Source organism: Ranitomeya imitator, chromosome 6 (genome assembly GCF_032444005.1).
Source record: "Ranitomeya imitator isolate aRanImi1 chromosome 6, aRanImi1.pri, whole genome shotgun sequence".
Classification (NCBI taxonomy): domain Eukaryota; kingdom Metazoa; phylum Chordata; class Amphibia; order Anura; family Dendrobatidae; genus Ranitomeya; species Ranitomeya imitator.
Window position 1 is genome coordinate 495,797,976 of NC_091287.1, and position 16,779 is coordinate 495,814,754.

Below are 16,779 nucleotides of genomic sequence, written 5' to 3' on the forward strand. Positions count from 1 at the left end.
GAGAGCGACGGCAGAGGGAGAGCGCGACAGCAGAGGGAGAGAGCGGAGAGCGACGGCAGAGGGAGAGAGCGACGGCAGAGTGAGAGAGCGGAGAGCGACGGCAGAGGGAGAGAGCGGAGAGCGACGGCAGAGGGAGAGAGCGACGGCAGAGGGAGAGAGCGGAGAGCGACGGCAGAGGGAGAGAGCGGAGAGCGACGCCAGAGGGAGAGAGCGGAGAGCGACGCCAGAGGGAGAGAGCGGAGAGCGACGCCAGAGGGAGAGAGCGGAGAGCGACGCCAGAGGGAGAGAGCGGAGAGCGACGCCAGAGGGAGAGAGCGGAGAGCGACGCCAGAGGGAGAGAGCGGAGAGCGACGCCAGAGGGAGAGAGCGGAGAGCGACGCCAGAGGGAGAGAGCGGAGAGCGACGCCAGAGGGAGAGAGCGGAGAGCGACGCCAGAGGGAGAGAGCGGAGAGCGACGCCAGAGGGAGAGAGCGGAGAGCGACGCCAGAGGGAGAGAGCGGAGAGCGACGCCAGAGGGAGAGAGCGGAGAGCGACGCCAGAGGGAGAGAGCGGAGAGCGACGCCAGAGGGAGAGAGCGGAGAGCGACGCCAGAGGGAGAGAGCGGAGAGCGACGCCAGAGGGAGAGAGCGGAGAGCGACGGCAGAGGGAGAGAGCGGAGAGCGACGGCAGAGGGAGAGAGCGGAGAGCGACGGCAGAGGGAGAGAGCGACAGCAGAGGGAGAGAGCGGAGAGCGACAGCAGAGGGAGAGAGCGACGGCAGAGGGAGAGAGCGACGGCAGAGGGAGAGAGCGGAGAGCGACGGCAGAGGGAGAGAGCGACGGCAGAGGGAGAGAGCGACGGCAGAGGGAGAGAGCGACGGCAGAGGGAGAGAGCGGAGAGCGACAGCAGAGGGAGAGAGCGACGGCAGAGGGAGAGAGCGACGGCAGAGGGAGAGAGCGGAGAGCGACGGCAGAGGGAGAGAGCGGAGAGCGACGGCAGAGGGAGAGAGCGGAGAGCGACGCCAGAGGGAGAGAGCGGAGAGCGACGCCAGAGGGAGAGAGCGGAGAGCGACGCCAGAGGGAGAGAGCGGAGAGCGACGCCAGAGGGAGAAAGCGGAGAGCGACGCCAGAGGGAGAGAGCGGAGAGCGACGCCAGAGGGAGAGAGCGGAGAGCGACGCCAGAGGGAGAGAGCGGAGAGCGACGCCAGAGGGAGAGAGCGGAGAGCGACGCCAGAGGGAGAGAGCGGAGAGCGACGCCAGAGGGAGAGAGCGGAGAGCGACGCCAGAGGGAGAGAGCGGAGAGCGACGCCAGAGGGAGAGAGCGGAGAGCGACGCCAGAGGGAGAGAGCGGAGAGCGACGCCAGAGGGAGAGAGCGGAGAGCGACGGCAGAGGGAGAGAGCGGAGAGCGACGGCAGAGGGAGAGAGCGGAGAGCGACGGCAGAGGGAGAGAGCGGAGAGCGACGGCAGAGGGAGAGAGCGGAGAGCGACGGCAGAGGGAGAGAGCGGAGAGCGACGGCAGAGAGCGACGGCAGAGGGAGAGAGCGGAGAGCGACGGCAGAGGGAGAGAGCGGAGAGCGACGGCAGAGGGAGAGAGCGGAGAGCGACGGCAGAGGGAGAGAGCGGAGAGCGACGGCAGAGAGCGACGGCAGAGGGAGAGAGCGGAGAGCGACGGCAGAGGGAGAGAGCGGAGAGCGACGCCAGAGGGAGAGAGCGGAGAGCGACGCCAGAGGGAGAGAGCGGAGAGCGACGCCAGAGGGAGAGAGCGGAGAGCGACGCCAGAGGGAGAGAGCGGAGAGCGACGCCAGAGGGAAAGAGCGGAGAGCGACGCCAGAGGGAAAGAGCGGAGAGCGACGCCAGAGGGAGAGAGCGGAGAGCGACGCCAGAGGGAGAGAGCGGAGAGCGACGCCAGAGGGAGAGAGCGGAGAGCGACGCCAGAGGGAGAGAGCGGAGAGCGACGCCAGAGGGAGATAGCGGAGAGCGACGCCAGAGGGAGAGAGCGGAGAGCGACGGCAGAGGGAGAGAGCGGAGAGCGACGGCAGAGGGAGAGAGCGGAGAGCGACGGCAGAGGGAGAGAGCGGAGAGCGACGGCAGAGAGAGCGGAGAGCGACGGCAGAGAGAGCGGAGAGCGACGGCAGAGAGCAACGGCAGAGGGAGAGAGCAACGGCAGAGGGCGAGAGCGGAGAGCGACAGCAGAGGGAGAGAGCGGAGAGCGACAGCAGAGGGAGAGAGCGGAGAGCGACAGCAGAGGGAGAGAGCGGAGAGCGACGGCAGAGAGCAACGGCAGAGGGAGAGCGACGGCAGAGGGCGTGAGCGGAGAGCGACGGCAGAGAGCGACAGCAGAGGGAGAGAGCGGAAAGCGACGGCAGAGGGCGAGAGCGGAGAGCGACGGCAGAGGGAGAGCAGAGAGCGACGGCAGAGGGAGAGAGCGGAGAGCGACGGCAGAGGGAGAGAGCGGAGAGCGACAGCAGAGGGGGAGAGCGACGGCAGAGGGCGGAGAGCGACGGCAGAGGTAGAGAGCGGAGAGAGACGGCAGAGGTAGAGAGTGGAGAGTGATGGCGAGAGCGGAGAGCGACGGCACAGGGCGAGAGCGGCAGCAGAGGGCGAGAGCGGCAGCAGAGGGCGAGAGCGGAGGCAGAAGGGGAGGGGGAGCGAAGGTAGAATGAGAAGCGAAGGTAGAGGGGAGACAAGTAGGTGGGAAGCTGAACTGAAATGTTTGGCCCTGCCATGGTGCACCGAGCTCCTGTACTTGCTTGAACCATTGGTCCTCTGGGAAGTGATTTCAGTGTCTGCAGATAATGCACTTTATACTCGCTTTACAGCCCAGCCTGCTGAAATGACAGATCAGATCCACGAATTGTGTTTGGTTCTCTGCCTTCTTGTTGTGAAGAAAGTTTTTCACAAGAACAAATGACGACCGGAGCTTTACAAGTCTTCTTATTTGTGCCTTCACTATGTCCATGGCAAGTCCAAGTAACTTATGTGCCATGAATTAAATGCAGGAACAATCTTTTTACAAAGCCTTTACAAATGGTTACATCAAGCATTAGAGATGGATGAATGCCACGTATACATCTCAGAAGCTAGAGCTGATGTGGACTATCTACTGCCGATTTCTGAATTGGCGCCTATAAGAACCCCAGGACCTGGACTAAAAACCAGCACACAAAGGACATTTTTTAGTTAGTAAAAGCGATGACAGGTTCAAACAAGGCTGAGAATCTAACGATACAAACGTGAGCCAACAAAGCATACATGTCCACTGTATACGTAGCGGTGATGCCCAAACCCATGTGTGTAACCAAGAATTAACCACAGTTACTAAACACCCTGTGATTCTCAGCAGATCACATAGTAGAAAGACTCAGACGTCACCCCGTACATGATCCCTCACATGGCTGAGGTTAGACATGTCTGAGTCATTACCAGGGAACCTCAGGGCCGGTGGTAAATACTACCAGCATGGCCGCCGGGCCTCAATAATTCACCTCCACATCTCAAAAACGTGAAAATTTATCTAGAACAGCTGCCCAAAATATTCCTAGAAAGTCACGGACTGTGGGGATCATTTCAGGACAGCGTCTGGGGTTTGTGACTCCAGAATATGGCACGCTGTGATAATTTGTCTCTCGTAGGGGAGACCATCACGTAATCAGACGTTCTGTCAAGTATCACTTACCAAACACCATCCTCCACAGCGCAGGGTGCGGCCTCGTGAAGGGACCTGCAAAAAGGTCAAGAAAGACTTGTGAGAAGACTCATCCTGGAGAGTGGCGTCTTGAAATGCTCAAAGCAGAAAAGCCTCTCAGCCAGAAGGAGAATCTACAGATATATAGAGTACACTGCGGACTGCGTCATCGGAGTCACAAGATGGAAAGAGCCTGAGCAAACGGAGGGCAAAGCAGCGTGAGGCTGGTTTCACACGTCAGTGTCTCCGGTACGTGTAGTGACAGTTTTCTCACGTACTGGAGACACTGACAAATGTAGACCCATTCAAATGAATGGGTCTATGCACATGCCTGCGTGTTTTCTCGGACCGTGTGCAAAATACGGAGACATGTCCATTTTTCTCCGGCAGCACAGTCCGCAAAGCATCCCGCACACATGCACACGGAGAACAGTATGCACTCTCCTCTGTGTGCACGTACCGCCGCAGGAGAAACAGCGCTACAGTTAAGCGCTGTCCCCTGCGTGTGGTGCTGAAGCAGACATTCATCCCTTCTGTCCTGCTTGGCTGAAAGCAGCCAAGCAGGACAGAAGGGATGAAAGATCAAGTTTTTTTTTGTTTACAATAAAGTTTGGGGTAATCGACGAATTCCTCACTGTAATTAGCGGTACCACGTGACCGCTCACACAGGACAAGCTGCCGGCGCTGAGAGGATGCATCGCGGGAGCTGGGTGAGTATTTATCTGCTAGCGGGCAGGCGCGCGGGGGGTTGGGGAGTGGTGGGAGGCGGGAGGTGACCCCAAATTTTATTTTTAACAAAAAAAAAAACAAACTTGATTTTTCATCCCTTCTCTCCAGCGAGCGCTGCAGGGGAGAAGAGATGAATGCTGCCTTCAGCACCACACGCAGGGGACAGCGCTGTCTCTCCTGCACGGTCCGTGTGGTCCTCAGGCGGCACAGGGCTGCCGCATGTGTGCCACACTGATGTGCCACGTGAGCACACAGACACAGATAAGTCCGGTACCGATTTCTCCGGTACCTGAATTATCTGGACGTGTGAGACTGGCCTGAGGAACAACTATTACACATACAAGACTTTTAAAAAAAATTTTTGCGTCATTGGCCGGTAAATAAAAATGTAGGCATGTCCGATTTTGACCTGATCTTCAGATGAAAACTGCCAAATTCAAGTCAATGGATCCATGAAAAAAAGAAACAGGCAGCGCACCAACGACCACCATGTTGCATCCAAATGTAGTCTTTTTTTTCTACTGGGATACAAGAAAGACTTAGGGCACACTGATGGTTAAAATGGGGACATGGTCCAAAAATATGAAAAAAATAAATAAATATTTCAGCACACTGATGAGGAAAAAAAAAAAAAAAAAAAAAGATATATATTGATGACATATGGATCACCATTAGGATGAACAAAAACTACGCCGCATCCTGTGCGTCTTCACAACCCTTCCATTAGTTCCTGCTTTTCTTTTTTTAATTCATTTTAAAATGGATTAGAGCAGTAAAAAAAAAAATACTTAGGAAAAAAACAAACAAAAAAAGTCAGTCCAAGGTCACGTGTACACGGCATCTTTTTGTAGGTTGATTCCACCCCCTACAATGGACGTGGTGCATCCATCCATGGCTTGTGTCGCCATTCTCTGTGACACATCTTATTTTTTTTGTCCATGGAGCTGACTTTTTTTATGGATATCATGTTAAGATACATTTGAAGCTTTGACAGTTTTTTACTTTATTCACAGCCAACAACACTATTTTGTTTTTTTTTCCTCTTGCGGTGTCTAGTGTATAGGTTAAACAATTTTAAAGTTTGATAGATTCGACTTTTAGGGATGTGGCGAAAGCAAACACATTTTATTTTTTAATATTTTATTAAAGGAGAAATGACAGTGAGGGCGATTTTAAAAAAAAATTTTTTTTTTTGTTTTTTTTTAGTCCTTTTACAGGACTTTAATGAACAATCATTTCAATCAACATTTCATCTATACAGTCATGGCCAAAAGTATTCACACCCCTGCAGTTTTGTCAGATAATACTCACTTTCTTCCTGAAAATGATTGCAATCACAAATTCTTTGGTATTATTATCTCATTTAATTTGTCTTAAATGAAAAAACACAAAAGAGAATGAAGCAAAAAGCAAAACATTGATCATTTCACACAAAACTCCAAAAATGGGCCAGACAAAAGTATTGGCACCCTCAGCCTAATACTTGGTTGCACAACCTTTAGCCAAAATAACTGCGACCAACCGCTTCCGGTAACCATCAATGAGTTTCTTACAATGCTCTGCTGGAATTTTAGACCATTCTTCTTTGGCAAACTGCTCCAGGTCCCTGATATTTGAAGGATGCCTTCTCCAAACTGCCATTTTTAGATCTCTCCACAGGTGTTCTATGGGATTCAGGTCTGGACTCATTGCTGGCCACCTTAGAAGTCTCCAGTGCTTTCTCTCAAACCATTTTCTAGTGCTTTTTGAAGTGTGTTTTGGGTCATTGTCCTGCTGGAAGACCCATGACCTCTGAGGGAGACCCAGCTTTCTCACACTGGGCCCTACATTATGCTGCAAAATTTGTTGGTAGTCTTCAGACTTCATAATGCCATGCACACGGTCAAGCAGTCCAGTGCCAAAGGCAGCAAAGCAACCCCAAAACATCAGGGAACCTCCGCCATGTTCGACTGTAGGGACCGTGTTTTTTTCTTTGAATGCCTCTTTTCTCCTGTAAACTCTATGTTGATGCCTTTGCCCAAAAAGCTCTACTTTTGTCTCAGCTGACCAGAGAACATTCTTCCAAAATGTTTTAGGCTTTTTCAGGTAAGTTTTGGCAAACTCCAGCCTGGCTTTTTTATGTCTCGGGGTAAGAAGTGGGGTCTTCCTGGGTCTCCTACCATACAGTTCCTTTTCATTCAGACGCCGACGGATAGTACGGGTTGACACTGTTGTACCCTCGGACTGCAGGACAGCTTGAACTTGTTTGGATGTTAGTCGAGGTTCTTTATCCAATATCCGCACAATCTTGCGTTGAAATCTCTTGTCAATTTTTCTTTTCCGTCCACATCTAGGGAGGTTAGCCACAGTGCCATGGCTTTAAACTTCTTGATGACACTGCGCACGGTAGACACAGGAACATTCAGGTCTTTGGAGATGGACTTGTAGCCTTGAGATTGCTCATGCTTCCTCACAATTTGGTTTCTCAAGTCCTCAGACAGTTCTTTGGTCTTCTTTCTTTTCTCCATGCTCAATGTGGTACACACAAGGACACAGGACAGAGGTCGAGTCAACTTTAATCCATGTCAACTGGCTGCAAGTGTGATTTAGTTATTGCCAACACCTGTTAGGTGCCACAGGTAAGTTACAGGTGCTGTTAATTACACAAATTAGAGAAAAATCACATGATTTTTCGAACAGTGCCAATACTTTTGTCCACCCCCTTCTTTATGTTTGGTGTGGAAATATATCCAATTTGGCTTTAGGACAATTCTTTTTGTGTTTTTTCATTTAAGACAAATTAAATTTTTCCATACATTGACACATTAAACAAAAAAAAAAAAAAAAAAACAATCACTGCTCTTTTTTCCATTGATACTGTAATATCTAATGTCCATCGTGCCGCAGTGAATGCATATGAATGAGACTCTGTGAGGAAGGATACGTTACCATTGGGGAAGGCTAGAACACTGATAATGAGGAAGAAGAAGATGACAGACAGGATCCCTCTCCATATATTGTCTTCTGGGCTGTTGTCTTCCCTGCAACACAGAAAAAGTTTAAAAGGACCAGTGAAAGTGCCCTCTCTTCTTAACACTTAAAGGGGATGTCTGTGCATATAATATTAATGACTTATCCACAGGATTGATGGCAGTCTGACATCCAGCACTGCCACCGATCAGCCGTTCTAAGCTCCGGATGCTACATGCTGAATGCATTTGTGCAGTTCCCCGTCCTTGGACAGATGATCAATATTCGATGGCCGTTCTATCTTACAAGTCACCAGGGGTATGCCATCCTGACAAAAGAAGCTATACCTATCCCAGGAATACGCCCTCCGCCCCAGCGATGCCGCTCTCCGCCACACCCGGCAAGTGATGACATCACCACCACCAGAGAGCTCACCACCGATGCCAATGATTGGCTGCAGGGTGGGGTGACCGGGGTGGTGATGACATCATCCATTCTGAACAGGCGGTGACCTTCAGAGCAGATTCTGGAGGTTAGTAAGGCTTCTTTTATCAGGATGGCATCCCTCTGGTTATTTTTCATGAAGAGTGGAAAAACAATTTAAAAAGAAAATATGAGATCAAAAAATGACCTATTGTTTAAAAATCGGTTATGAATTTTAAGAACGTTTTGGCAATGACTTTCCATTTCAGAAAGTGTATTAAAAATAAAAATGCTTTTTTTTTTTTTTTACCCCGTCCACTGGAGCTTTTTTAGACTCGAACTTCCTGTTGTTTCAGGAAACTATACATGTACATAGCTACAAACGGTCTGACTTGACCCTATCGTTTGTATTGCTGTAGGTTCTTGTGGTCAGTGTAAATAACCACTTGAGGCATCGCTCCTTCAAGCAAAAATCGCCACTACCCCAGATCCGGTTTTATCACCAACAGTTCTCGATCGCCTATCGAATAGTTGCCTTCTGGAGCCGAGAAGATTTTAGAAAAGAAAATCGCCAGTCGCAATATGGCTTGAAGGAGACTTCTGGGTAAGAACAACTAAGGCCCCAGAGGAAGACGCATCCTCTACTTCCAATAGGAATTGATTATTATTGTCTGGTCAATGAAGCACGGGAGAGGAGGAGAAGGCCCGTGTTAAAGTGACAAAGGAATTTTCTGCTATACCATAGGGTTAGCCCTCTTACTTAGCGAAACCGAGAAACCGCTGGATAGCTTTCAGACAGTCAGGATGGGATCACCTTCTTGGGATCCACTCCCAGACGGGATATACCCTAGTATAGTTTTGCTTGAAGACGCACTTCTCAAATTTGGCATACAGGCAGTTCTTCCTTAATCTCTGCAAAACCTAGCGTACATCCCTCCTGTGTGTGGGTAGATCGGGAAAGAATATCAATGTCGTCCAGGTAAACTACCACATATGAATGGAGAAGAGTCAGGAAAAATATTGTTCACAAGTTCTTGGAAGACTGCAGGGGCATTACATTGCCCAAACGGCATTACTCGATACTTATGGCCATTGTGTGTGTTAAAGGCAGTATTCCAATTGTCCACCTGGCGTATTTGGATCAGGTTATACGCCTCCCGCAGGTCAAGTTTCGTGAAGACTCTGGAACTTTTGAGACGATCAAACATCTCTGAAATGAGTGGCAGAGGATATTTATTCTTGATCGTTATCTCATTGAGTCCCTTATAATCGATGCAGGATTGAAGTGAGCTGTCCTTTTTCTTTACAAAGAAGAACCTGCTCCAGCTGAGGAGGATGACTTCCGGATAAATCCCCTGGCAACATTCTCTTTGATATACTCGGACATGGCTCAGGTCTCAGCCAGAAAAGGGGGTAGATTCAGCCTCGTGGAGGAGAAGAGCTACGAAGAAGGTAGATATGGCTGTCAGGTGGTAGCGTATTAGCCACCTTTTTTCAAATACATCAGTGTACGTCCATTAAGCAGAAGGCAAGACAATTAAATTTGATGGAGTAGCCGGAGATTGAGCAGGACGAATGAGAACTAGACAACTCTCGTGGCCCTCCTGACCCCAACGGAGTACTTCTCCGGATTTCCAATCCAAAACAGGCTTGTGTTTTAGCAGCCATGGCAGACCTAGAAGCAGAGGATGAGACAAACCTGGCAGCACATAGAGAGGAATCTTCTCAGAGTGTAGCATTCCTACCCAAAGTTCCACAGGCCAAGTAACGAAAAGAATGGTCTCAGTAAGGTCTCCCATCCACGGATGGTACCACCAAAGGATTCTGTAGACATTGGATTTAGATAGGCCGATTCAGTTAAATGGATGTCACCACAGGAAACAGATACCTGGAGAGTCAGGGGAGGAGCGAAGTAGTCCTTGCCCAGGGTTAGCCACCCCAATGTACCCTAGGCTTTGGAGTTTTTCGGGATTGGAACAGATTACATGTTCGAGACTGCCACAATAAAAAACCTCCCTTTGGCCAGACAGTCTTCCTGACGGTGCTTGGCCAGCTTCACCTGGTCTATCTGCATGGACTCAGGGGAAGATGTCAAAGTCTGTGGCTTGATCGGCCTTTGAAAGGTAGGAGCCAAACCGAAAACTCTTCTCTTGCGAGTCACCTCTTTGGAGAGCTCCTGAAACCCGATGTCGATTCGGGTAGCCAGGGATACTAGGTCATCCAGTGAGGTGAGAATATGACGCCCAACCAATTCGTCCTTAATTCTTCCGAAAATAATCTCTCCCAGAAGGTGGCCACCAGCGCCTTGTTGTCCCACTAGAGTTCAACAGACTGGGCCTGAAAGCGGACGGCGTATTGGCCTACAGTGAGGTTACCTTGACGCAATCTGAGAAGTGAGGAGGCTGCAAAAGAAACACATCCAGACTCATCAAAAACCTTGCGGAAGGCTTCTAAGAAAGTCTGAAGGTTAGTGACAAGAGGGTCACCTCGCTCCCATAGGTGACTGAGCCAAGCCAGAGCCTTGCCAGTGAGATGGGTCATAATGAAAGCCATTTTGTTCCGATCTGAAGAAAACTGATGGGCCAAGAGTCCAAAGTGCATCGTGCATTTGATTGATAAACCCACATTATAGGGCAGGGTCACTGCCATAACGTGGAGAAGCTGCCAGTTGGGGTCCAGAACCAGGAGCATAGCTGGCTGGATGATGGATCCCGGTGCGGATGCAGTCGCAGATGGGTCATCCCATGTCAAGTGAACCAATGATATTTACCTCTATATTTTTAATTCTTTTGAGATTTTGTTATTTGGCAATAGTGTGTAAAGAAATTCTAGATTTTTTTTTTTTTATTGATTTTCAAAGTTCGGAAAAATTGCGAATTTTGGTTTTGCCTGCCTTTACATTTCTCCTCATAACTCAGGCTAGAAAAAAGATAGAGAAACAAAATAAACACCATTCTACTCAGAACTGTACAGGCTTTCACCAGATAGGTCACAAGAGTATCTCTGATAATATTTTACCCATGCGAACGCAAAATTTTAAAACGCATTTCTGAAAAAAAGTTTTCAAAATTTCAAAAACTGCAGATGTGCCTGCTCTGCTCCTAGCCACATCTGTACCAAAATACAAGTTGGGATTGTGATGGGGTCATATTTTAAAAAATAAAACTATTACAGTGTCAATTCGAAAATCTCCAATTCAGATCTGTTCAGCCTGTGGTCTAAAAGTGTGGGGTCTATATTTACAAAATAATCCATGATTGTTAGAAATTACTGTATTATTTTATTATGTTACAGCTTAGAAGCAAGAGAGGATAGAGGAGAAAGCTTTGTTAGGACTGAGAATGACCAGGGGTAGATAGTGACTGCAGAGCAGATGACCGGCCGGCAGCTCGGGCCTCCAGAGGCCATATTCACACGAAATCCGATCACCCAGGCAACTCCTCAAATGGAGGGAGAAAAATATTCTTAACATCCAGTTCATGTATTGTACGAACCAGGACTACGAAGAGGAGGAGAGTTTGTGAAAACCTCGGTTACAGGAAGCAGAAAGGGGACTCAGCAATACCGGACTGTCATCCCATGTAGGGAAACAGGCGCCGGAAAGGCCAGAGAGGCCCGGCGCCTGCGCACTGCAGTACTATCCTCTGCCCTCAACAGGGCAGACAAAGTACGCCTGCGCCGGAGCCGCGGCTGAAGATCAGAAGAGAACGTCTTAGAATAAAGATGGGGGGCGCCGCAGCGGACCAGAAACGCCCATCCGACCTGACCAGCAGCAGGACCGCCCCTGGGTGAGTATAATCTAACGTCTTTTTCTCCTCTTTCAGGTAACATCGGGGGCTTATCTACAGCTATACAGAATGCTGCAGATAAGCCCCTGATGCCGGTGGGCTTACCTCACCCGCGATTTTCGGGGTGACAGGTTCCCTTTAAGAACGTACTATTAATTGTTTGATTAGTTCATATTTTATAGAACAAGGATTTAACTACTGGACTATTCTTAAACATTTCATAAATGACATGTTTAATGATATAATAGAAAAAAAATTGTTCCATGTATAAATAGGTGGTAAAATATTGGTTCTTTTACTCTTGTTTTTACCATATAATTAGGATGAGACTGAATTTAGAAAACCACACTTGAGGATGTGATCACCTTTTTTCTTTTGGTTTGTTCAACGCATTCAGGTTGAAAATGCTGAGCAAGTTGTGTTATGATGATTTAGGCTACTTTCACACTTCCGTCTTTTGTCCACCGTCGCAATCCGTCGGTTTGGGCAAAAAACGGATCCTGCAAATGTGCTCGCAGGATGCGTTTTTTGCCCATAGACTTGTATTAGCCACGGATTGCGACGGATGGCCACACGTCGCGTCCGTAGTGCAACGGATCCATCGTGTTTTGGCGGACGTGACGCACAAAAAAAAAAAGTTCAATGTAACGTTTTTTTGCCCGTCGCATCCGCCATTTTCGACTGCGCATGTGCAGCTGAAACTCCGCCCCCTCCTTCCCGGACTGCAGAATGGGCAGAAGATGCGTTGGAAAACTGCATCCGCTGCCCACGTTGTGCAGTATTTTCACAACGTCCGTTGGTACATCGGCCCAACGCATTGCGATGGACCCGTACCAACGGAAATGTGAAAGTAGCCTAAGATGTATTTATTCTGGCACTTCGGGATTTGTTTTTTGTGTTTCTTTATTGTTACATGTAAATGTTGAATTCACTAAGTAGTAATTTGAATCAGATGATTCAAGGCTTTAAAAAAAATAAATAAATGTGATAGGTCCCAAGTTGAATCCCTATACAAATATAATCAAGAACACAAGTAACACACATGCATGCTTTCACAAATTTAAAACATATGTTTTTTTCACAATTGCGCATCAAAATTTTGAATTTGATTTCTCCAAAACAAAATATAAAGAAGCATAGTCTTGTGACATATCAAATGAAAGCCGGTACCGTTCTGAGAAAAATGATGCCTCTCCCACCTCTTTATCTTAATTCTAGCCCAAGATATGATAAAAAATGAAAAGCCATACCAGGCTAAAATTCGTGTTTTTTTCAAAACTTTAGAAATCTGTAAAAAATTAACTGATGAAGAAGAAAAAAAAAATCAAAACTTTTAATTTTTAATTAACTAAAGTTGTACTTCATAAAAACAAAAAAAACCTAAAGACGTCAGGTAAAAAAAAAATTCATATTTGGATCACTTGATATGGAATGACCCAGATGTCAGCGTATGAAGGTGGTCACTGTCTGCAGGTAGAAGAAGATTTTGTCCTGCTGGTCTTTTCTGGTAAGAAGTCTGAGAGATTCCATGGCCTGAGCAAACTAACGAGGGTGGTGTAACCACTGTACCATGATCCGGAGAGCCTGGAGGGTCGTGACTACGCGAACACCTGAATTTTGCTAGATCCCCTGATGGACTTGGCTCCCAATGGACACGAGGTGCTATTCCAAGACAGACCTCGGACACACAGCAGCTGACCCCCAAAGGGGCAGGTAGATGAAATGGCCAGGACTAGGTGAACATGAAAAGTACAGGCAGGCAAGACAAGAAAACTGGAAGATAAGGCACGTGTAGACAGGTACGGCTGATAGACAAGACTTGCACGGCAGGTGCAGAAAGGTATGGTTGGTATACAGGCTGGCACAGCAGGTGCAGGCAGGTATCGCTGGTATAAAGGCTGGCATGGCTGATGTACATGCAGGAATAGCTGATATACAGGCAGGTACTGGCGAGCATGGCTGGAATACAGGGACACAAGGCAAGTACAGACAAAAAGGCACAGCAGAGGTAAACTGGTGGGTACTAGGGACCTGACAACTAGTGAGTGTGCAAAAATAACTTTACACTTTGCTCCGGCACTTCCCATCAGGTGGGGTTGCCTTAAATCAGTGTTCCCCAAGTCTGGTCCTCAAGAGCCACCAACAGGTCATGTTTTCAGTATTTCCTTAGTAATGCACAGGTGATAATTGCATCACCTGCACAGGCAATAATTCCATCACCTGTGCAATACTAAGGAAATCCTGAAAATATGACCTGTTGGTGGCTCTTGAGGACCGGAGTTGGGGAACACTGCATTAAATAATAGGCATCTCCCAGCCATTCTCTGGGGACACGTTAGGGCTGTCCCTTAAAGAATCATAGTTCTCGGAAATCTGTGAGCCGTGCGCGGACCTTGGGCAGCAGCCAGAGGGGAAGGAAGTGCAGGATGGAGCCCATGCCATTGTAATCCATGCATGCCCATGCAATCACATGGCTGTCGTATGCTTTGGATCATGAGCTGTTTCAAGTGTTTTGCATATTTTCTTATTCTCATAATTCGAGTACAGGTTGATCTTACTTTCATCTGTCCTGTGAATGCTTTTCCAGAACTCTCACCTACCATTGAAACCTTCAAAAAGAACCTCAAGACCTACCTCTTCTGACAAGCCTACAACCTGCAGTAACCACCGATAGACCAAACCGCTGCATGACCAGCTCTATCCTCACCTACTGTATCCTCACCCATCCCTTGTAGATTGTGAGCCCTCGCGGGCAGGGTCCTCACTCCTCCTGTACCAGTTATGACTTGTATTGTTTAAGATTATTGTACTTGTTTTTATTATATATACCCCTCCTCACATGTAAAGCGCCATGGAATAAATGACTCTATAATAATAATAATAATAATAATAATAAAAATAATAACAACTGGGTAGCTTCTTGATGTGTTTCTGGCAAAGTCTAATCCAACCTTTCTAATTTAAGGATTATTAAGTGTTCTCGGGTGGATGTTGTGAAGGGCTTTTTTTTCAGAATGTATTAAACTGTTGATTTGACCACTCTTAAGGTACCTTCACACTAAACGATATCGCTAGCGATCTGTGACGTTTCAGCGTCCTGGCTAGCGATATCGTTCAGTTTGAAACGCAGCAGCGATCAGGATCCTGCTGTGATGTCTGTTATGAACAGGTGATTCAGAACCACAATGGACCTGGTGGTTCGAGCACAGAAAATGACCTGATAGTTGCTAATCACATAGGACGAGCTCTGAGACGTGGGAACTCTGCTGACCGCAATCCCTAATCCTATCACACCACACTAGAGGTAGCCGTGGAGCGCTCCTGACCAGACCTAGGCACCTCGGGCACAGCCTGAGAAACTAGCTAGCCCTGAAGATAGAAAAATATGCCTACCTTGCCTCAGAGAAATTCCCCAAAGGAAAAGGCAGCCCCCCACATATAATGACTGTGAGCAAAGATGAAAACACAAACACAGAGATGAAATAGATTTTAGCAAAGTGAGGCCCGACTTACTAAATAGACCGAGGACAGGAAAGATAGCTTTGCGGTCAGCATAAAAACCTACAAACAACCACGCAGAGAGCGCAAAAAGACCCTCCGCACCGACTAACGGTACGGAGGTGCTTCCTCTGCGTCCCAGAACTTCCAGCAAGCAAGACAAACCAATATAGCAAGCTAGACAGAAAAAATAGCAAACAAAAATAACACAAGCAGAACTTGGCTTATGCAGGGCAGACAGGCCACAAGAACGATCCAGGAGAAAGCAAGACCAATACTGGAACATTGACTGGAGGCCAGGAACAAAGAACTAGGTGGAGTTAAATAGAGCAGCACCTAACGACATAACCTCGTCACCTGAGGAATTAAAACTCAGAAGCCGCAGCCCCACTCACATCCACCAGAGGAAGCTCATAGACAGAACCAGCCGAAGTACCACTCATGACCACAGGAGGGAGCTTGACCACAGAATTCACAACAGTACCCCCCCCTTGAGGAGGGGTCACCGAACCCTCACCAGAGCCCCCAGGCCGACCAGGACGAGCCAAATGAAAGGCACGAACCAGATCGGCAGCATGAACATCAGAGGCAAAGACCCAGGAATTATCTTCCTGACCATAACCCTTCTACTTAACCAGGTACTGGAGTTTCCGTCTCGAAATACGAGAATCCAAAATCTTCTCCACTATATACTCCAACTCCCCCTCAACCAAAACCGGGGCAGGAGGATCAACGGATGAAACCACAGGTGCCACGTATCTCCGCAACAATGACCTATGGAATACGTTATGGATGGAAACAGAAGCTGGAAGGGTCAAACGAAAAGACACAGGATTAAGAACCTCAGAAATCCTATACGGACCAACGAAACGAGGCTTAAACTTAGGAGAGGAAACTTTCATAGGAATATAACGAGATGACAACCAAACCAAATCCCCAACACGAAGTCGGGGACCCACACAGCGCCTGCGGTGAGCGAAACGTTGAGCCTTCTCCTGAGACAATGTCAAATTGTCCACTACATAAGTCCAAATCTGCTGCAACCTATCCACCACAGTATCCACACCAGGACAGTCAGAAGACTCAACCTGCCCTGACGAGAAACGAGGATGGAAACCAGAATTGCAGAAAAACTGCGAAACCAAAGTAGCCGAGCTGGCCCGATTATTAAGGGCGAACTCAGCCAAAGGCAAAAAGGACACCCAATCATCCTGATCAGCAGAAACAAAACATCTCAGATATGTTTCCAGGGTCTGATTGGTTCGTTCAGTCTGGCCATTTGTCTGAGGATGGAAAGCCGAGGAAAAAGACAAATCAATGCCCATCCTAGCACAAAAGGCTCGCCAAAACCTCGAAACAAACTGGGAACCTCTGTCAGAAACGATGTTCTCCGGAATGCCATGTAAACGAACCACATGCTGGAAGAACAATGGCACCAAATCAGAGGAGGAAGGCAATTTAGACAAGGGTACCAAATGGACCATCTTAGAGAAGCGATCACAAACCACCCAAATGACCGACATTTTTTGAGAGACGGGGAGATCCGAAATAAAATCCATAGAGATATGTGTCCAGGGCCTCTTCGGGACTGGCAAGGGCAAAAGCAACCCACTGGCACGAGAACAGCAGGGCTTAGCCCGAGCACAAATACCACAGGACTGCACAAACGAACGCACATCCCGTGACAGAGACGGCCACCAAAAGGATCTAGCCACCAAATCTCTGGTAC

The 16,779-nt window shown here is 48.2% G+C and overlaps 1 protein-coding gene across 3 annotated transcripts in view; it reads right to left on the bottom strand.

The window, feature by feature from the left end:
* PTDSS1 (phosphatidylserine synthase 1) overlaps positions 1 to 16,779 on the bottom strand; it is a 97,006-nt gene that overhangs the window by 44,339 nt on the left and 35,888 nt on the right. For all 3 annotated transcript variants that reach the window (XR_011314123.1, XM_069731673.1, XM_069731672.1), the window contains 2 exons: positions 7,321 to 7,412; positions 3,655 to 3,699 (listed from right to left, as the gene is read on the bottom strand). Coding sequence is in view for 2 of the 3 variants with exons in the window: in XM_069731673.1 (XP_069587774.1) it covers positions 3,655 to 3,699; positions 7,321 to 7,412 (137 nt within the window). In the remaining variant the exon portion in view is untranslated. The remainder of the gene's footprint in view (positions 1 to 3,654; positions 3,700 to 7,320; positions 7,413 to 16,779) is intronic.